A 20,677-nucleotide genomic window follows, 5' to 3' on the forward strand; every position below is an offset into this window, starting at 1 on the left:
TCTCAAAAAAAAACACTTGAGACTTGAGGACGGGTACTTGGTATTTCCAGAACCCAGTGAATTATAGATGCTCAGGTGATGTTTGTTGAATGAATCGACGGTGTGTCTGAAGTCTCAGAGCTAATACATGAGAAGGCTGACTGACTCTAAAGCCCAGGTTCCCCCACTGAGCCATTACAAAGAGAAGGTGCAGGCTATGGGGATTTTTGCAAGGGACAATCTCTATAGATTGGAGTCATCAAAGAATCCTCATTACAGGAGGTGGGGGTAGAAGGACAATTAGAATTCAGAAAGACCGATGAAAGGTGAGCAGTCATCCAGGCAGGCCAAGGCAGGAAGGAGGGGTTTTACAAGGTGCAAACTTCCTCCAAGACAGAGACCCTGGAAGACTCCAGAAGACTATGCCCCACCCCCTAAACCTTTCTAGCTCACTCACTGGCTGTCACCTTATGGCTGATTTGCGTCTCCATTACTGCGATAAAATTATTTCCCCCAAGGCTTTCAGGGAGATGGTGAATTTTTCATTGTTTCTCATGCCTAAAACATGGCGACAAAACATACTCTGTTAGTGGATTTGTCCATTTGGCAAGTCCCTTTTAATAATGGATGGAGACTTTTTTTTTCAGTTTCCATGAAGAAATAAGACTCATTTATGTTTATGATGTATATCTATGTATATAGCTATGTGTAAAAGAACAAGACAAAACAGTATCTCCGAATTTCATTTTTGTTAAAAAGAGCAGGAAAAAAGGATATGCACAAATATGTTTGTGTGCATGTGGAAAACATCTAGAAGTTTATCTACTGAATTTAACAGCAGCTGGCTCTGGAAAATGAGATGTAGTGGGATCTGGGGTTTTAACCTTTACAAAGTCTTAAGCTTTTGTCTTTTTAAACAATGAGTATGCATTAATTTCACAATTGAAAAAGAAGATTTTTTGGTAGGATTATAGGTAGCTTCAAATTTGTGTTTTGTTCTTTTGAAATTTTCTTTTTTTTTTAAAGACAGGGTCTTGCTCTGTCACCCAGGCTGAATGCAGTGGTGCAATCATGGCTCACTGAAGCCTCAGTCTCCCCAGCATAAGTGATCCTCTTGCCTCAGCCTCCAGAGTAGCTGGTATCATAGGCACATGCCACCACACCTGCTAACTTTTAAATTTTTAGTAGAGATGAGGTCTCTATATTTGCCCAGGCTGGTCTCCTCCCACATTTTCTTTTCTTCTTCTTTTTTTCTTTTGAGATGGAGTCTTGCTCTGTTGCCCAGGCTGGAGTGCAGTGGCGCCATCTCAGCTCACTGCAGCCTCCTCCTCCCAGGTTTAAGTGATTCTCCTGCCTCAGCCTCCCAAGCAGCTGGGACTACAGCCCATCACCACACTCGGCTAATTTTTGTATTTTTACTAGAGATGGGGTTCCACCATGTTGGCCAGGCTGGTCTCGACGACCTCTTGACCTCAGGTGATCCGCCCACCTTGGCCTCCCAAAGTGCTGGGATTACACAAGCCACCACTCCCTGCCACAGATTTTCTACTGTGAAGATATGTTACTTTTATAATCAGAAAATAAAATCCCTTTTTATTATAAAAGTTGTTGAAAAGAAAGAAATTCTCAAGATGGCACAATTTGTTATGTTGAGGGGCAGGAAAGTATCAAAGATGTTCGAAATTCTGAGTCCCAGTTAAGCTGGATGTAAAGTAATTCAGTCCCAATTTGACAAAACATTGTATGAGTTGTAAGAATGTTCCAGACCCCTTAAGTTGGTAGTCCCATCCTGGGGCTTTAGCTCAAGGAAATATAGGCATACCTTGTTTTATTGCACTTCACTTGATTGTACTTCATAGATACTGTATTTTATTTTTATTTTTTTATTTTTTAGTTTTTTTAGAGATGGGATTTGGCTCTGTTGCCCAGGATGGAGTGCAGTGGCATGATCATCGCTTATTGTAGTCTTTTTTTTTTTTTTTTTTTTTTTTTTTTTGAGATGGAGTCTCCCTCAGTGGCCCAGGCTGGAGTGCAGTGGCTGGATCTCAGCTCACTGCAAGCTCCGCCTCCTGGGTTCACGCCATTCTCCTGCCTCAGCCTCCCAAGTAGCTGGGACTACAGGCGCCCGCCACCTCACCCGGCTAGTTTTTTCTATTTTTTAGTAGAGACGGGGTTTCACTGTGTTAGCCAGGATGGTCTCGATCTCCTGACCTCGTGATCCACCCGTCTCGGCCTCCCAAAGTGCTGGGATTACAGGCTTGAGCCACCGCGCCCGGCCTGTAGTCTTAAACTCTAGGCTCGAGTGATCTTCCAGCCTTAGTCTCCCTGAGAAACTGTTTTTCACACATCAAATGTTTGTGGCAACCCCATGTGGAACAAATCTGTCAGCACCATTTTCCACTTGGTCTCTGGGTCACATTTTGGTAGTTCTCACAGTATTCAAACTTTATTATTATTTTTATATGTGTTCTGGTGATCAGCAATCTTTGATGTTATTATTGTAATTGTTTTGGGGTACCATAAACCACACCTATCTAAGAGTGAATCTTTGCCCACCTTCCTTCCTTCCTTCCTTCCTTCCTTCCTTCCTTCCTTCCTTCCTTCCTTCCTTCCTTCCTTCCTTCCTTCCTTCCCTCCCCCCTCCCTCCCCTTCCCCCCTCCCTCCCTCTCTCCTTCCTTCCCTCCTTCCTTCCTTCTTTCCTTCCTTCCTTATTCCTTATTTTGACAAATTCTCGCTCTGTTGCCCAGGCTGGAGTGCAGTGGCACAATCTTAACTCATGCAGCCTCTGCCTCCTGGGCTCAAGCCATCCTTCCATCTCAGCCTCTCAAGTAGCTGGGACTATAGGCACACACCACCACACTTGGCTAATTTAAAAATTTTTTAATAAAAATGACTTTTTCGTCTCACTATATTGCCAGACTGGTCTTAAACTCCTGGGCTCAAGCAATCCTTCTGCCTCAGCCTCCTATAGTGCTGGGATTACAGGCGTGAGCTGCTGTGCCTGGCCAAAACAGTGAACTTCTACCCATTCCCCATCTCTCTTTCCCTCCTCAGGCCTTCTTATTCCCTGAGACACAATATCGAAATTAGGCCCATTAGGCTGGGCATGATGCTTTATTCCTGTAATCCCAGCACTTTGGGAGGCCAAGGTGGGAGGATTGCATGAGCCCAGGAGTTTGAGACCAGCCTAGGCAACAAAGCAGAGCCCATCTCTACAAAAAAATTTAAAAAATTAGCTAGGCATGATGGTGTATGCCTGTGATCCTAGCTACTTGTGAGCCTGAGGTGGAAGACTGAGCCTGGGAGGTTGAGGCTGCAGTGAGGCGTTTTATTTTTTTTTGCTACTGCACTCCAGCCCGGGTGACAGAGAGAGACCCTCTCTCAACAACAAAAGAAATTAGGCCAGTTAAAAACCTGAAAATGTCTTCTAAGTGTTCAAGTGAAAGGAGAAGTCGCGCATCTTTCACTTTAAATCAAACATTAGAAATGATTAAGCTGAATGGGGGAATAATGAGATAGACCAAAAGCTAGGTCTCTTGAGTCAAATAGTTACCTGAGTGGTCAACGCAAAGGAAAAGTTTTTGGAGAAAATTAAAATGCTGCTCAAGGCTGGGTGCAGTGGCTCACACCTATAATCCCAGCACTATGAGAGGCTAAGGTGGGAAGATCACTTGAGCCCAGGAGTTTGAGACCAGCCTGGGCAACATAGTGAGACTCTGTCTCTACAAGAATTTTTTTTTTTTTCTTAGACAGAGTCTTACTCTGTCCCCCAGGCTGGCATGCAGTGGCATGATCTCAGCTCACCATGGCCTTAGCTTCCCACACTCAAGTGATTCTTGTGACTCAGCCTCCCCAGCAGCTGTAATTACAGACACGTGCCATCATGCCTAGCTAATTGAACCCAGGAGGCAGAAGTTGCAGTGAGCCGAGATCATGCCATGAGACTCCATCTCAAAAAAAAAAAAAAAAAAAAAAGTAAATATAAACTATACACTGGGGCTCTGTGACTCTGGCACGGTATACTTTGTCAAGGTTAATACTTCACTGAACCTCTGTTTGCCCCTAGGTAAAATGGGGACAATATCAGTACATACCTCATAGAGTTTTTCTGAAGATTAAATAAGATCCTTCATGTAAAACACTCAGCTGAGTGCCAAATGCACAATAAAGATCCAATAAATGTGAGCTATTCTTGTCATTGTTATTTGATCATTATTATTATCAGTTAGGGGAAATTCTCACATGCTCTAGGCGGGAGTGTAAACTGCTACAGCTTTTCTGAAAGGCAGTAAAGTAATATATATACAAATTTTAAACACTAAAACCCTTTGTTCTAGGAATTTCATGTCTGGGAATTCACCTTAGCAAGTAATCTTAGTAAATAATCCGACATGTACAGTGAAAGGTGTGAACAAGAATATTTTTATCACAGTTATTTATAATAGGAAAAGATAGAAACAACCTAAAAAATCCAGCAATAGCTAAGTAAGTTATGAGACATACATATGATAGAATACTCTGGAGCTATTGAACAGGATATGATATACCCTTTTGTAATGATATAGACATGTGCCTATATCATTACATAAACAAGAGGTAACAGAACAATATAGTCTCATTTATACAAGAAAGTAAATATGTGCATTTAAAAGCCTAAAAGGGCTGGGTGTGGTGGCCCATGCCTGTAATCTCAGCACTTTGGGAGGCCGAGGTGGGCAGCTCAGCCGAGCTCAGGAGTTTGAGACCAGCCTGGCCAACATGATGAAACCTTGTCTCTACTAAAAATTAGCTGAGTGTGGTGGGGCGCACCTGTAGTTCCAGCTACTTGGGAGGCTGAAGCAGGAGAACCTGGGAGGCAGAGGTTGCAGTGAGCCAAGATTGCGCCACTGTACTTCAGCCTGGGCAACGGAGGGAGACTTCACCTCAAAAAAAAAAAAAAAAAAAAAAAAGTCAGGCATGGTGGCATGTACTTGTAGTCCCAGCTGTTTGGGAGGCTGAGTTGGGAGGATCACTTGAGCCTGGGAGGTCGAGGCTACAGCGAGCTGAGATCACACACTGCACTCCAGCCTGGGCAACAATCAGAGACCCTGTCTCAGAAAAAAAGAAAAGAAAAGAAAAAACCTGGAAGGAGAGATACCAAACTATTATCACAGGTCACCTCTGACAGGACTGTCACTTGCTCTGAATTATTTGAAATTTTTGTATATATAACTTAGAAAAATCCATGATGTGTGTGTGTGTGTGTGTGTGTGTGTGTGTGTGTGTCTGTCTGTCTGTCTGTCTGCCTGCCTGTTAGACTAAAGTAAGAGTCCTGGCTGGAGTTAGAAATTCCAAGATTGGAGATTAAAGCCTGGTAAGATGCGGCAGAGTTGGTTTTTCATCCGTTCAGAGACTCCTTAGTCCCAGGTCTGGGAGTCAGCAACTGTATTGAATTCAGCTTGAGATGGAAATGAGGGAGATTCATGGAGAGCAAGCTTGGGAAAACGAAATAGACATGCAGAGATTTCCTGAATTAATAATAATCGGCCAGGTGCGGTGGCTCACACCTGTAATCCCAGCACTTTGGAAGGCTGAGGCAGGCGGATCACTTGAGGTTGGGAGTTCGAGACCAGCCTGACCAACATGGAGAAACCCCTTCTCTACTAAAAATACAAAATTAGCTGGGTGTGGTGGTGCATGACTGTAATCCCAGCTACTCGGGAGGCTGAGGCAGGAGAATTGCTTGAACCCAGGGGGCGGAGGTTGCAGTGAGCTGAGATCACACCTTTGCACTCCAGCCTGGGCAACAAGAGTGAAACTCCATCTCAAAAATAAATAAATAAATAAATAAATAAATAAATAAATAATAATCATGAGAGCCTTTGCAGAGTCTTTTATACTTTGCACTGTCAATTTTGCCCAATGCAGAGGACTATCTCACGACATAGATAGACTGGAGTGATCATTGAGGAGATAGAGTCCCAGCATGTGAAATGCTACTGAGAGACAGAGCAGAAATGGAAGTCAAGATTCTGAACCCTTAGCCCCTTCCAGCTCTGAAGCTTGAACAAAATAAAACTCATCCAGCTCCCAGCCCAGTGCTTGGCACACAGGCATCTTCAAGGCACCTGGCACCTTCTCCTCCAGGTGCGCTGCCTAGGTCCATGGGTGGCTGCTGTACTCTGGTTGCATTATCTCCACCCTTAGGGGCATCTGTTGTCCTTCAAGTTTGCTTTGCTCCAGCCAGACTCACTGTTTCCTTTCATCATGACCCTTTCCATCTTCATCACACTGTTCCCTCATCCTAGAATATCATCTCCCTTTGTTCTGAGCCTCCTCCAACCTTCCTGCTTCCCTACACATCCAAGTCCTATTGGTCCTCCAAGATGGGTGCCAAATGCCACCTCCTCCCCAAACATGCACCAGCCACCTGCTGGACACCATTGCTCCTTCCCCATGCCCCAGGTCAGCCACCTGCTTTTCTCATGGGGCACATCACATCCTGCTTACACAAGAACTCTCTGCAGGTGTGTGCTTGTCTCTGGACTAAACCAAAGGCTCTTTTGGGAAAGGTGTGTGTCTCGTTCATTTGTGTTTCTTCAGTGCTGGCCCTGCACACAGCAAGTGCTCAAGTGCTTTGGTTGCAGAGTGAGAGAGTGCATGAGCGATGAGAGATGGTGAGAGCATGGGTTGAAGGCAGGGCGTGTGGGAATGGAGGGAGAGACGGGCAGAGAGGTGATGACTCCTCAAACTCATTGCCATCCTGACCCTGCGGGCAATGGCAGCACTTCCCCAGGGTGAATAACCTTGGGGCTCTGTCCCTCCAGGTCCTGCCCACATCATAAAACAGCGAGTGCTTCCTCTTCAGGACAGGAGGGAGAAGAAGTGGGGTGACTTAGGGGCTGAGCCTCAGCAACTGGGAGAGTTTATAAGCTGGGAAAGCAGACCCCTCAGCACCACCGTTCTCCTCATCCCTCTGCTCTCTGGCTCCAGCCTCCCAGCAGCATGGCTTTCACCGGCAAGTTCGAGATGGAGAGTGAGAAGAATTATGATGAGTTCATGAAGCTCCTCGGTGAGTGAGCTCCTGGGTATCCCTTCCTCGGGGTTGGTTTGTCACGGTGGGACAGGATTTCATTCATTCATTCACACATTTGTTGAGCAACTGCTTTCTCCCAGACTCTGAGGATAATAAGAACTCAGACACTCTTTTTTTTTCTTTTTTTGAGACGCAGTCTTGCTCTGTCGCCCAGGCTGAAGTGCAGTGGCGCTATCCCCACTCACTGCAAGCTCTGCCTCCCAGGTTCACACCATTCTCTTGCCTCAGCCTCCCAAGTAGCTGGGACTACCTCGCCCTACTAGTTTTTTGTTTTTTTTTTTTTTTTTTTTTTTTTTTTTTTTTTTGGTATTTTTAGTAGAGACAGGGTTTCACCATGTTAGCCAGCATGGTCCTGATCTCCCGACCTCAGGTGATCCACCCGCCTTGGTCTCCCAAAGTGCTGGGATTACAGGCGTGAGCCACCACGCCTGGCCGACACTCTTCAACTTTATTTTATTTTATTTCATTTTTGAGACAGAGTCTCACTCTGTCACCTAGGCTGGAGTGCAATGACACCATCTCGGCTCACTGCAACCTCTGGCTCTCAGGTTCAAGTGATTCTCCTGCCTCAGCCTCCCCAGTAGCTGGGATTACAGGTGTGCACCACCACACCTGGCTAAATTTTTTTTGTCATTTTTTAGTTAAGACGGGGTTTTACCATGTTGGCCAGGCTGGTCTTGAACTCCTGACCTCAGGTGATCCACTCGGCTTGACCTCCCAAAGTGCTGGGATTATAGGTGTGAGCCGCCGCGCCCGGCCTAGACACTCTTTGACTTTAAAACACACATAGAATATATTAGTATCTCCACTTTACTGAGGGAAAACTTGAGGCCCAGAGAATTGAGTAACTAGTCCAAAGTCACACAGCTAGTAACTGGTAAAGTGGAAACTTGGTTGGTGAAGTAGAGATTTGATGTTTATTTAGTCAAGCATGTTTTTATTTTATTTTTATTTATTTATTTTTGAGACGCAGTCTTGCTCTGTCTCCCAGGCTGAAGTGCAGTGGCATGATCTCAGCTCACTGTAACCTCCGCCTCCTGGGTTCCAGCAGTTCTCCTGCCTCAGCCTCTCGAGTAGCTGGAACTACAGGCGCATGCCACCACATCTGGCTAATTTTTTGTGTTTTCAGTAGAGACAGGGTATCACCCTGTTGGCCAGGCTGGTCTCAAACTCCTAACCTCAGGTGATTCACACACCTCGGCCCCCCAAAGTGCTGGGATTACAGACGTGAGCCATGCGCCCAGCCTGTCAAACATTTATCAAACACCAGCTATATGCAAGGCTATCTCAGTGTTACCAATGGGGACTCAGCGTGACTTGCCCAAGTCAGTGGCAGAGGCCATTGGCACCCAGGACCCTATGATGAGTGGTCTCACCACATCCTGCCTAGGAGAGGAAACCAAAGGGTTAGCGTGGAGACCAGGTTTGACAATCAACTTCTTCACACAGTCATTCAGCACACACAGGTCTCTTACTGTGCCAAACACTGTGGGCAGCGATACCAGTGATTTCATTCCTTCTCTCACTGCTTGACTTGTAACACGAGTCTGTTGTGAGGAACCAGTGAGACAGTGGATCTGACAATCTTGTGGAAATCTCAGTATCTCACTATCTAAAAAGTCTCAGGCAGTGTAACTCTTAAGGTTCAGAGGACAGCTCAAGGGGACCCATGCCCTCCCTCTTGGTGGCCACTTCTTGCCTGCCAGCTGGGTCAAAGGAACCCTGAGACCAGGCCCATTGAGCCTTGGGACCTGGAGGAGTCGAGAGCCCCTCTGAGTCATGCTGAAGGAGCATGACAGCTTCGTGTTGTGGAATGGGAAGGGAGCCCACCTCGGTTCTACACTGATTCTGTCATTAACTTTCAATGAAATACTGGGAAGTCCCTTTCCCATTCTGGGTGCTCACTTCCTTATCTGTAAAACAAAAATATTAGAAGACACAATCTTTTTTTGGTGGAGGGTAGGGGACGGAGTCCTGCTCTGTAGCCCAGGCTGGACTGCAGTGGCGCTATCCCCGCTCACTGCAACCTCTGCCTCCTGGGTTTAAGTGATTCTCTTGCCTCAGCCTCTGAAGCAGCTGGTATTACAGGCACCTGCCACCATCCCCAGCTAATGTTTTTTTTTTTTGTATTTTTAGTGGAGATGGGGTTTTACCACATTGGCCAGGCTGGTCTTGAACTTCTGACCTTAAACGATCTGCCCGCCTTGGGTTCCCAAGGTGCTGGGATTACAGGCCTGAACCACCTCACCTGGCCAGAAGGCACAGTCTTGAAAGTCTCATTAATTCCAGAACTTCTCGAGCTTGGCAAGATTCCGTTATATTTATATTACTATCAGAAGCTTGGTTATTATTGATGAGCACCCATTATGTGCCCGGAGCTTCACAAACACACTCACATTGAATATAATTCTTGTAACAGCCCTTTGGGATGGGCCTTATTATCCCCGTCTTGCGGATGAATACACTGAGGATGAATACAGAGAGTGACTTCCCCCAGCCACATGGCTCACAACATGTATTACCTGTCTCAGGCACTGTGCTCTTAACCTGCAGGCTAGCCTATCGTGTACATGGGATAGGGCAGTGGGGGTGGGCAGGAAAGCTCTTTCCCCAAACCACAGGGTTAAAAGCAGCTCTTATATGGCTACTCTGCTTATCCCCGGGTCCAGGGCTCTCCAGCGATGTAATCGAAAAGGCCCGCAACTTCAAGATCGTCACGGAGGTGCAGCAGGATGGGCAGGACTTCACTTGGTCCCAGCACTACTCCGGAGGACACACCATGACCAACAAGTTCACTGTTGGCAAGGAAAGCGACATACAGACAATGGGGGGCAAGAAGTTCAAGGTGAGAGGCCACTGGCTGTCCCCGTCCTTCCCCAGGCCTCCACCCGACTTCTCCTTCTCCAACACGGCCTCCCTGCTCCCAAGCTGAGGCTTCTTTCTCCAGTTTGGCCTCCAGCATTAAGAGCTTGAGTTACTTGGCACTTTAATGCTCCTGATTTTTAATGGTCAAAAATGGGCACCAAAACAATAAGAAAAATAGCTAACACTTGCTGAACACTTAATATAACCTAGACTCTTGCTGAATAGATTTTTCATCTTAATGCAGTTAATCCTATGACATTGCTACAGTTACTCTCCCTAGATTGAGGGGGAAGGCTAAATTATGGGATTAAAAAGCTTGCTGGCCAGACACAGTGGCTCCTACCTGTAATCTCAGCACTCTGGGAGGCCGAGGCGGGTGGATGGCTTGAGGCCAGGATTTTGAGATTAGCCTGGCCAACATGGTGAAACCCTGTCTCTACCAAAAATACAAAAATTAGCTGGATATGGTGGTGCATACTTGTAATTCCTGCTACTCAGGAGGCTGAGGCAGGGGAATCGCTTGAACCCAGGAGGCAGAAGTTGCAGTGAGCTGAGATCATACCACTGCACTCCAGCCTGGGTGACAGAGTGAGAGTCCATCTCAAAATAAATAAATAAATAAATAAATAAATAAATAAATAAATACCTTGCCTTAGTCACACAACAGGGGCAGGCCTTCACACCAGGCACTAGAGAGCATACGTGCTTTTTTTTCCTTTGAGATTCACTCTGTCACCCAGACTGGAGTGCAGTTGGCATGATCTCAGCTCACTGCAACCTCTGCCTCCCGGGTTCAAGCGATTCCCCTGCCTCAGCCTCCCGAGTAGCCAGGATTACAGGTATGCACCACCACATCTGGCTAATTTTTGTACTTTTAGCTGAGACGGGGGTTTCACCATGTTGGCCAGGCTGGTCTCGAACTCCTGACCTTGTGATCTGCCCACCTTGACCTCCGAAAGTGCTGGGATTACAGGCGTGAGCCACTGTGCCCGGCCATAAGTGCTTTTTTAATGTTGCCTCTCTATGTAGCACAGAGATAAAGAGGCTGGGCCCTGGAGTGAGCCTTGGCTGGGTTTGAAACCATGATTTCCCACCAGCAATTGTAGGGCCTTGGGTAAGTCATTTTACTCCCCTGAGCCTCGTATCTCTAGTATGCAAAAGGAGACTACATACAGTCTCTGGCTCCAAGAGCTGTGGTGAAGATTAAACAAGACAGTTCATGAAAGCACCTGGCATAGTGCCTGCCACATATTGAATGCTAGAAGAAAAAACACAGTCATTTGCTTTTGTTTTAGAAGTGAAGAAACTGGCCGGGCACGGTGGCTCAGGCCTGTAATCCCGGCACTTTGGGAGGCCGAGGCAGGTGGATCACGAGGTCAGGAGTTCGAGACCAGCCTGGCCAATATGGTGAAATGCTGTCTCTACTAAAATTACAAAAATTAGCGGGGCATGGTGGCGGGCACCTGTAATCCCAGCTACTTGGGAGACTGAGGCAGGAGAATCACTTGAACCCGGGAGGCGGAGGTTGCAGTGAGCCGAGATCACACCATTGCACTCCAGCCTGGGCAACAGGGAACAGGGCGAGGCTCCGCCTCAAAAAAAAAAAAAAAAGAACTGAAGAAACTGAGGCTCAGGGATACCAAGTAATGGGTCTAAGGCCCTGCAGCCAGAACATGCTGGGACCAGGGATTTGAACCCCAGCTATTTGCCTTTATCATTAGGCCTCTGGTGACCCATGTGGAGTTCTAATTATAGAAAAGGAGTCAGGCTGGTGGCAGCAGGGGAAAGCAAAAAAGGAGAGTAGATAAGCTATAAGTCTGCCTTTCTTCATGGTCCAGAACACATACCTGTCCTGTGCAAATAACTCACAATCTTCCTGTGCCCAGCTATCGTCACCTCCACTGATAGAAATATGTAAGTTATCTCACTATAACCTTTGCTTTGTCAGTACTGCACAAAACCCTCTTCAGCACACTGCATAAGCAACAGTCTATAAACTCTCCAGCAAGACTTTGTCTCCTTGCAGTCAGCTCCTCTCTTGCTGACCTGCCCAGTGCACCCTTGCAACATATTTTCATACTTTCTCTAAGAAATCTGACTTTTTTTTTTTGCCTACAACTGTCTTGGTAAATTCTTTTTTTTTTTTTTTTTTTTTTTTTTTTTTTGAGACAGTCTTGCTCTGTTGCCCAGGCTGGAGCACAGTGGCACAATCTCTGCTCACTGCAGCCTCTGCCTCCCGGGTTCAAGCAATTCTCGTGCCTCAGCCTCCCAAGTAACTGGGATTACAGGCATGAGCCACCACATCTGGCTAATTTTTGTATTTTTAATAGCGGGGTTTCACCACGTTGGCCAGGCTGGTCTTCCTGACCTCAAGTGATCTGCCCACCTCAGTCTCCCAAAGTGCTGGGATTATAGGCGTAAGGCACTGCGCCTGGCCTTGGTAAATTCTTCTTACTCCCCGTGCCACCAGCCCCAGATAGTTACCAATCACCTGCAACAACCCAGGCTTAATGTTGTGCTTCTATTCCAGGCCACCGTGCAGATGGAGGGCGGGAAGCTGGTGGTGAATTTCCCCAACTATCACCAGACCTCAGAGATCGTGGGTGACAAGCTGGTGGAGGTGAGTGTCCTGCTGGTCCCTGGGATGATTACTGGACATTTGTCTGTCTCCTGGCCACAGCCCCTCAGAGGTAGGCCTCTGGGCAGCTGGCTTTACCAGCACTTCCCTTGTGCCAGGTTCTATGCTGAGTGCTGGATGCACATGATGTCATTTGGTCTTCACATAACCCTGTTAGGTGGGGATTTTGGTCTCCATTTTAGGAGGAGACTGAGGCACGGGGAAGCTAAGTGAGGGAGCTCACAGCTTTGATGACAGAGCTGGGATTTGATGCTAAGCAGCCTGACTGCAGCACTTACACTCAGCCACCTCTGGGGCACAAGACTGGAAGCCCGGAAGATCCTTCCCAGAATGTAAAGGAGGTGGTTCAGGTGGGCTCCTCCAGGGACAGCCAGCACTCCACTCCATTTCCATGAGGGACATCAGGCGCCTTCTACCAGATCTTCTGATTTATCCAGAGAACATGGAAATTTGCACTTCCATGTGAAATCTCCACACTATTAAATATTGGCAACTAATTAAAAAATTCTTTCAATATTGGCAGGTCCAACACACATATCTGTGGACCCTCCTACACAGGAGGTGGTGCCCTGGGAGGCCCTTCTTCTCACTTCTGTTTCTTTCCCGTGGGTCTCCAAGTTTTCCCCAGGTGGAAGAAATGGATGTGAAGTTAACAGGGAAAAGAAGGCATTTCCACACTTCATTCCCTCACTGTGAGCCTGTGACCTGCGTCAGAGACCCTCTGGGGTCCTGTTTGGTCTAGAAAGGGCCCTTCCCTCCTCCCTGAAGCTCTCCAGCAGGGAAGACGTGATGAGGGAGGCAGGGTTTGTGTGACCCCCTTGCTTCTCCTTCTTTGATCTTTCTCTCTCTCTGTCTGTCATTTCCTTGCGCCCTCATCTCAAGCCCTGTCAAGAGGAAAGGAGCACACTGCCTCTCTCAGACACTGGTGTAAATGATTTACACCACAGACACTTATTTCAAACAGCTCTGGAGGCTGGGAAGTACAAGCTCAGGGTGCCAGCATGGGCAGGGGCTTATGAGGGCCCCCGTCCTGGTTTCTTCACATGACAGGGAGACATCATCTCTCTTGTGTCTGGTTTTTTGTTTTTTTTTTTGTTTTTTTTTTTTGAGACAGAGTCTTGCTCTGTCATCCAGGCTGAAGTTCAGTGGCGTAAACTTGGCTCACTACAACCTTCACCTCCCAGGTTCAAGCAATTCTCCTGCCTCAGCCTCCCGAGTAGTTGGGATTACAGGTGCGCACAACCATGCCCAGCTATTTTTGTATTTTTAGTAGAGACGGGGTTTCACCATATTGGCCAGGTTGGTCTGACCCCATGATATGTACTCCCTCTGCCTCCCAAAGTGCTGGGATTACAAGTATGAGCCACTGTGCCCGGCCTGTTTTTTTTTTTTTTGAGACGGAGTTTTACTCTGTTGCCCAGGCTGGAGTACAGTGGCGTGATCTCAGCTCACTGCAACCTCCATTTCCCCCATGCAAATGATTCTCATGCCTCAGCCTCCTGAGTAGCTGGGATTACAGGCGTGTGCCACCATACCCAGCTAATTTTTGTAATTTTACTAGAGACAGAGTTTCACCATATTGGTCAGGCTGGTCTTGAACTCCTGACCTCAAGTGATCTGCCCGCCCTGGCCTCCCAAAGTGCTGGGATTACAGGCGTGAGCCACTGTATCAGGCCGTGTGTCTGTTGTTATAAGGGCACTAATCCCTCATGAGGACTCCACCCTCATAACCTAATCACCTCCTAAAGGTCCTATCTCCAAATAACATCACATTGGGGCTTCAACCTTTACCATATGGGTTTGGTTGGGGGACACACATGGAGTCCGTAACACGGCCCAAGAGTTTCCGTGCCCTCCCATTATACTCATTTTACAGAGAGAGCAGCATTACAAGGCTCAGAGATAGCACGGGACTTGGCCATGGCCACACAGCTAGTACATGCAGAGGCAGATCTCATCTGTTGACTTCTAGACTAGGCCCCCTGCCTCTTCTGCCCAGGCCCACGGGTCTTTTTTATCCCCCTTTAACATTTTTGGTTAAATAATCTAAAAATTAGCTGGGTGTGATGGCTCATGCTTCTAATCCCAGCACTTTGGGAGGCTGAGGCAAGTGGATCACCTGAGGTCAGAAGTTCAAGACCAGCCCAGCCAACATGGTGAAACCCAGTATCTACTAAAAATACAAAAAAAAATTAGCCGAGTGTGGTGGTGCACACCTGTAATCCCAGCTACTTAGGAGGCTGAGGCAGGAGAATCGCTTAAATCCGGGAGGTGGATGTTGCAGTGAGTAGAGAATGTGCTCGCTCCAGCCTGGGCAACAAGAGCAAAACTCTGTCAAAAAAAAAAAAAAAAAAAAAAAAGTCTAAAAATTAATAGATGTACAGTGTTGAAAAACTGTAAAAAGAACAAAAGTGACTATATGCCTCTTCTCCTGGGTGAAAACTGACATTTCGAAGAATCTAATGAAAGGGCTTTTGATGCATTTTTACATGAAATGTCAGTCAATAACTCCCAGAAGCAGCAAAGTCCCCCAGCCTGTGAGGTGTGCAGGGAGAGCATAGGGCAGGAGAATTGGAAGCAGATTTGGGCCTGAAAAGAGAATTGATCTTCCCAAGCTGAGCGAACCTGCTTGTCAATACCCAGAGGTTCCTCATCATGGAGCCCATGTGGTGTGGGCAGTGGCTGGAGTTCAGGGTCGTCATGCACACACACACATGACACAGCCAGGCACACACACGTATGCATGCACATAGACCCAGGCACGCGCACACATAAACAAAGTTCCATGACTAGGCCCTGAGAGGAGCTGTCTTGATTGCAAATCTCCCATCTCTAGAGGCCCAGAATCATCCTGGCACCGCCCCACTTCTCTACCAACAGACAGTGCATTTTGTAAGCATCCCTCCTGCCTTCTGCCACCAGCACCCCTGCCATGTTCTCATCACCTCTCCCCTACACTAAGCCCCAGCCTCCTCTGATTCCACCTCTCCCCCACCTTGCATCCATCCCATATGCAAGTCACACATCACTTCACACTGCTGCCCTTTGTCATGAATCAGGACCAAACTTGACCTTCCATGGCCTTACTGCCCAGCCCCCCTGGACCAGCTACTGCTCCTGAGCTGGCCAGAGCCGTTCCTATCTCCCTTTCTGTGCCATGTGGTTTCTCTCCTCTGAACTCCCTTTCTCCTGTTTGCTTTTCCAAATCCAGTTCTGCAGGCTTCTGTCCAACAGCCAATTCCCCGTCCTGTTACCTAGTCAGTGGCTCCCTGCCTCCTCTGGGCTCTCCCACAGCTCTCTGTTTGCTACCCGCCCTTCTCATGGAAATGCTGCTTTCCTCTGCTGGGTGTGCGAACCAGCTGATGACACGTGCACCTCCAATGGCAGCACAGCTCCACGGCAGGGAGCCCCGGGCACCACACACTGTGGGCCTTCAATGAACTGCATGCCCCCGCCTGCCTCTCCCACTAAACCTTAGGCTTCCAGAGAGTAGGGACTGTATCTTCCCATCACCGAGCACGTGACAGGTACCCATAAACACTGTGCAGTGCAGCCATGGCGTGTGGCCTTGGAAGGGTTACTTGACTTCTCTAAACTTCCATTTTCTCATCTGTACAATGAGAACAACCTCACAGGGCTGTTGGGAGGATTAAATGGAATCATGCAGGGGAATCATGGGTGAATGGAGAGGAACAGAGGTGCAGGGTTCCACACCCAGAGTCACATCACCCCTCACAGCTGGTTACCATTCATCACAGGGAGTCCGCACACTGACTCCTGGAACAAATTGGGAAACTGAGGCCCAAAGAAGTGGTGCACCTGACTCTCATCTACTCAAGGCTGGGGTTGGAGGCTCATCTTTGTTCAGCGGTGCCTCCTGGCTCCCTTGGGGTGGGCCACTGACTCCCTCTGTCCCGGCGGCTTCTTTCAGGTCTCCACCATCGGAGGCGTGACCTATGAGCGCGTGAGCAAGAGACTGGCCTAGGCATCCAGGCCCGGCCCAGGGAGCTACAAACCCGCCAATAAAACTGATACAAGGACAGATGCTGCTCGCTCCAGAACCTCTTTGTTTTTCTTTTCTGGTGTCTTGGGATGGGCTCTGGCTGGGTGAGGGTGGGAAAGCCCCCAAGGGTGGCCACATGGGCCACACATTGGCCCTGAGATCCCTGTGGGATTCACGTCATGGCAGAGCAAGACATGAATGTGGATGACTGCAATGCTCCTGCTCTCTGGGTGAGGCTGAAGGTGGCGCACAGGAAGCATAGTGGGCACACTTCTGTGGCCCCTTCGCCCCACTCTGCCACCCACTACTCTGTGCTGCTTGAAGGTTCCTTTATGGAGACAAAGTCAGCTGGGAAAGGTAACACATTGATTCTCGGATGGGCCACAGGACAGGCATATCAGGACTTGGGGGTTGTGGGGTGGGAGCTGTTCCTTTAGGAAGGGCCCCGGCTGCTGGGCTCCAAAGCTCAAAGTAGGGATGGACCAGGGCTCGCCCAGGGAAGCTGTTTCAGCTTGGCCAGGGTTCTGCTGTTATTCGCTGTGGAGTCATCCCTTTGGTCCTCAGTTTACCCACTGAGGGGTACAAAGGGGGTCCAGGGGGACCAATGACGGGCTGAGGGGCATCAGTGGTCTATGAGATGGCAAAGGGGCAATGGGGGTGATAGGAGGGGCAGGAGGTACTGGAGTGTCCTGGTTTTGACTCACAGGGCTTGGGCGGGGTGCCTGGGAAGAACTTCGAGAGGCTACGGGGGGCTGGGAAGGGGGGCGGGGGCGGGGTCACCCTGACATCTGGTGCCTGGAGTCCTGGGTTGAGAAGCATTCTGAGGCAACGTTTGGGTTTGGCAGATGTCCTGGGACAATCTCTAATCCAGAATCCTGAAGGGGACTTTTTTCATCCTCCTCTCTCCTTAGAAGTGTTACCACATCTGGGTACCACCTTGACCTCTTTTTTACCCAATATTTTTCTTTTCTTTTTTTTTTTTTTTTGAGACAGAGTTTTGCCCTTATTGCTCAGGCTGGAGTGCAATGGCATGATCTTGGCTCACTGCAACCTCTGCCTCCTGGGCTCAAGCGATTCTCCTGCCTCAGCCTCCCAAGTAGCTAGGATTATAGGCAAGTGCCACCACGCCTGGCTAATTTTGTATTTTTAGTAGAGACAGGGTTTCTCCACGTTGGTCAGGCTGGTCTCAAACTTCTGACCTCAGGTGGTCCACCTGCCTCGGCCTCCCAAAGTATTGGGATTACAGGTGTGAGCCACTGTGCCCGGCTACCCTGTATTTTTCTATATGACAATTCACTTATTTTTACTATAATGGAAAATCATGTCACTTCCATACATACACAACCACTGTTATTTGCCATAATTTAAAACTATTTAAAAAATCAAAGCTGAACAATGTTGACTTCTAGCCAGATTCTGTTGCCTGCCCAAGGCCCTGGGCCTAAGGCCTCCCTTTGTGAAAAGGGTGAGAGAGGTAAAAGATATAGTGGTATCAAATGGGAAAATTTATCCTTAACTTATCAAAATTCCTGAGATACTACTGAAAGGAGAACGTACTCACTATAAGAGTTGAATTACCGAAGGCAGGTAGTACTTACATTATTTCGAATGTACAAATCCCACATGTGAGACATAAGGAATAAGGTTTGTCCAGAGCTTTGCATGGGGTATGGCACACAGAAGGGGCCTAATAAGTGCTACCTGACCTAAGGTCCTTCTAGCTCTGTGCAATTTGCAGCCTTTCACTCTTGTGGGCCAGCCTCAACCTGGACAGATGTCACGGCCCAGGTCACAGGCAGCCTTTTCTTGCCTCCTCCCACATTCTACTTTGAAACCTTATCTTTCTAAGAACAATACACAGCCCCTCCCCACCCACCCAGCAAGGACCCATGAATTCCACCGTTTTGCCAAGACTTATTACTAATTAAGTGAACTAGGTAAGCATTAAATTAAACTAGCAGTGTTGCTGTTTCCCCTCCAGACTGAATAATTACTCATAATGAGCTTGGATAATAAGTCTCTAAATAACAGAGTTAACTATAATTAGGCTGAAAATTGAGAGAAGGGGAGAGAGAGAAAGAGGAAGGAAGAGGAGAGAGAGAGGGAGGGAGGGAGAGACAGAAGAGAGAAGGTAGAAGTTTTACTCCTGTAATTGATTCAGGAACAAATTCAAATTGTTGGCAGGGGAGAAAATCTTTTTTTTTTTTTTTTTTTTTTTGAGACAGAGTCTTGCTCTGTCACCAGGCTTAAGTGCAGTAATGTGATCTCAGCTCATTGCAACCTCTGATTCTCTGGTTCAAGCGATTCTCCTGCCTCAGCCTCATGAGTGGCGTGGATTACAGGTACGTGCCACCACGCCCAGCTAATTTTTGTATTTTTAGTAGAGACGGGGTTTCACCATGTTGGTCAGGATGGTCTCGATCTCCTGACCTCGTGATCCCCCTGCCTAGGCCTCCCAAAGTGTTGGGATTACAGGCGTAAGCCGCAGCCCCCAGCCAGGGGAGAAAGTCTGAAGCCTGTGTTGTTATAAACTCACAGATTCACAGACGATGGAAAAGCAGGACCTCAGCTCTCAACTAGTTTAAACTCTGTATTTCACAGACATGGAAACTGAGGATCAGAGAGGAAAAGAAATTCATCCAAAGTCACACAGCAGTGAGTGAGTGAGTCTCTGAGAGTAATCTGGGTGTGGGCTTCACCCACCAATGCAGCTACAGTTTCTCAGTGTGGGTAAATAGAATAAGGCAAGCTGGAGAAAAGCACCTATGTCATTGGCATCTTGGCAGGGAGGATTCCTCAGCCAGAAGAGCCAGTGGTTAAGAGCTTTGACTCTGGGCTGAGTGCGGTGGCTCACACCTGTAATCCCAGCACTTTGGGAGGCTGAGACAGGAGGACCATTTGAGCCCAGGAGTTTGAGAACATAAGGAGACTTCATCTCTACAAAAAATTAAAACATTAGCTGGGCATGTTGGCACATGCCTGTGGTCCCAGCTACTTGGGAGGCTGTGGTGGGAGGATAGAATGGGCCCGGGAAAGTCAAGGCTGCAGTGAGCCATGATTGCACCACTGCATTCCAGCCTGGGTGACAGAGCGAGACCCTGTCTCAAAAAAAAAAGAGCTTTGGGGATGGGCACAGTGGCTCACACCTATAATCCCAGCACTTTGGGAGGCTGAGGCGGGTGGATCACTTGAGGTCAGGAGTTAGAGACTAGCCTGGCCAACACAGTGAAACCCCATCTCCACTAAAAATACAAAAATTAGCCAAGTGTGGTAGCACGTGCCTGTAATCTTAGCTACTTGGGAGGCTGAGGCAGGAAAATCACTTGATCCCAGGAGGTGGAGGCTGCAGTGAGCCGAGATGTGCCATTGCACTCCAGCTTGGGTGGCAGAACGAGACTCTGTCTCAAAAAAAAAAAAAAAAAGAGATTTGGTTTTGGAGTCACATTACTAGGATTTGAATCTTTTCTTTATCACGTAGTAGCTGTGTCACCTTGAGGTAAGTTCATGCATTTTTCTGAGCCTCAGTTTCCTCACCTGTCAATGGGAATAACAACTGTACTTACCTGATAGAGTTGCTCAAAGTCACTCAATGTTAGTTCTACCATCACCTCCATCATCACAACCATCACTCTCAGGTCAGTGCAATCAAAGGGTTAGGAATGCCTCTGTCACTAACTTGTGAGTCACTGGACCTCTCTGAGCCTCATCTTGGTCATGTGTAAAATGAGTTAGTAAGACCTTCCCTTCCTTGGTCACAGGGGAGTTACAAGGATAAAGGGTAAAAATCCATGCTTTGGGAGGACAAGGCGGGCAGATCACTGAGCCAGGAGTTCAAGAACCAGCCTGGGCAACATGGTGAAACCCCATCTCTACGAAAATACAAAAGTTAGCCGGCATGGTAGCATGTGCCTTTAGTCCCAGCTACTTGGGAGGATGAGGTGGGACAATCACCTGAGCCCAAGGAGGTCAAAGCTGCAGTGGCCATGATTGCACCACTGCATTGCTGCCTGGTGACAGAGTGAGATCCCGTTTCAAAAAAGTATTTTTTTAATCCATGTTTGTGACTCCCAGAAAGTTAGATTGGCTTCATCATTTGCTGCACTGTGCAACAAGCTA

The 20,677-nt window shown here is 47.8% G+C and overlaps 1 protein-coding gene and 1 long non-coding RNA gene across 2 annotated transcripts; both read left to right on the forward strand.

Moving 5' to 3' along the window:
* The first annotated feature begins 6,852 nt into the window (after nucleotides 1–6,852).
* FABP6 (fatty acid binding protein 6) lies at nucleotides 6,853–16,600 on the forward strand. Its single transcript, XM_028849297.2, has 4 exons — nucleotides 6,853–7,031; nucleotides 9,725–9,900; nucleotides 12,451–12,540; nucleotides 16,490–16,600. Exons 1-4 carry the CDS (start codon nucleotides 6,965–6,967, stop codon nucleotides 16,541–16,543), a joined length of 387 nt encoding a protein of 128 aa, XP_028705130.1. The 5' UTR covers nucleotides 6,853–6,964; the 3' UTR covers nucleotides 16,544–16,600.
* LOC144329594 (uncharacterized) lies at nucleotides 12,547–15,338 on the forward strand. Its single transcript, XR_013394987.1, has 2 exons — nucleotides 12,547–14,668; nucleotides 14,808–15,338. It is a non-coding gene; the product is annotated as an uncharacterized LOC144329594 (long non-coding RNA).
* Nucleotides 16,601–20,677: the final 4,077 nt, after the last annotated feature.

The sequence above is a fragment of the Macaca mulatta genome, chromosome 6 (assembly GCF_049350105.2).
Source record: "Macaca mulatta isolate MMU2019108-1 chromosome 6, T2T-MMU8v2.0, whole genome shotgun sequence".
NCBI classification, from domain to species: Eukaryota; Metazoa; Chordata; class Mammalia; order Primates; family Cercopithecidae; genus Macaca; species Macaca mulatta.

Excerpts from the sequence above, each read along its gene's own strand:
- FABP6 (XM_028849297.2), top strand. The coding sequence starts at position 6,965 with ATGGCTTTCACCGGCAAGTTCGAGATGGAGAGTGAGAAGAATTATGAT. Across the intron at positions 9,901-12,450 it reads TGGGGGGCAAGAAGTTCAAG|GCCACCGTGCAGATGGAGGG; the intron begins GTGAGAGGCCAC and ends CTTCTATTCCAG. Across the intron at positions 12,541-16,489 it reads TGGGTGACAAGCTGGTGGAG|GTCTCCACCATCGGAGGCGT; the intron begins GTGAGTGTCCTG and ends GGCTTCTTTCAG.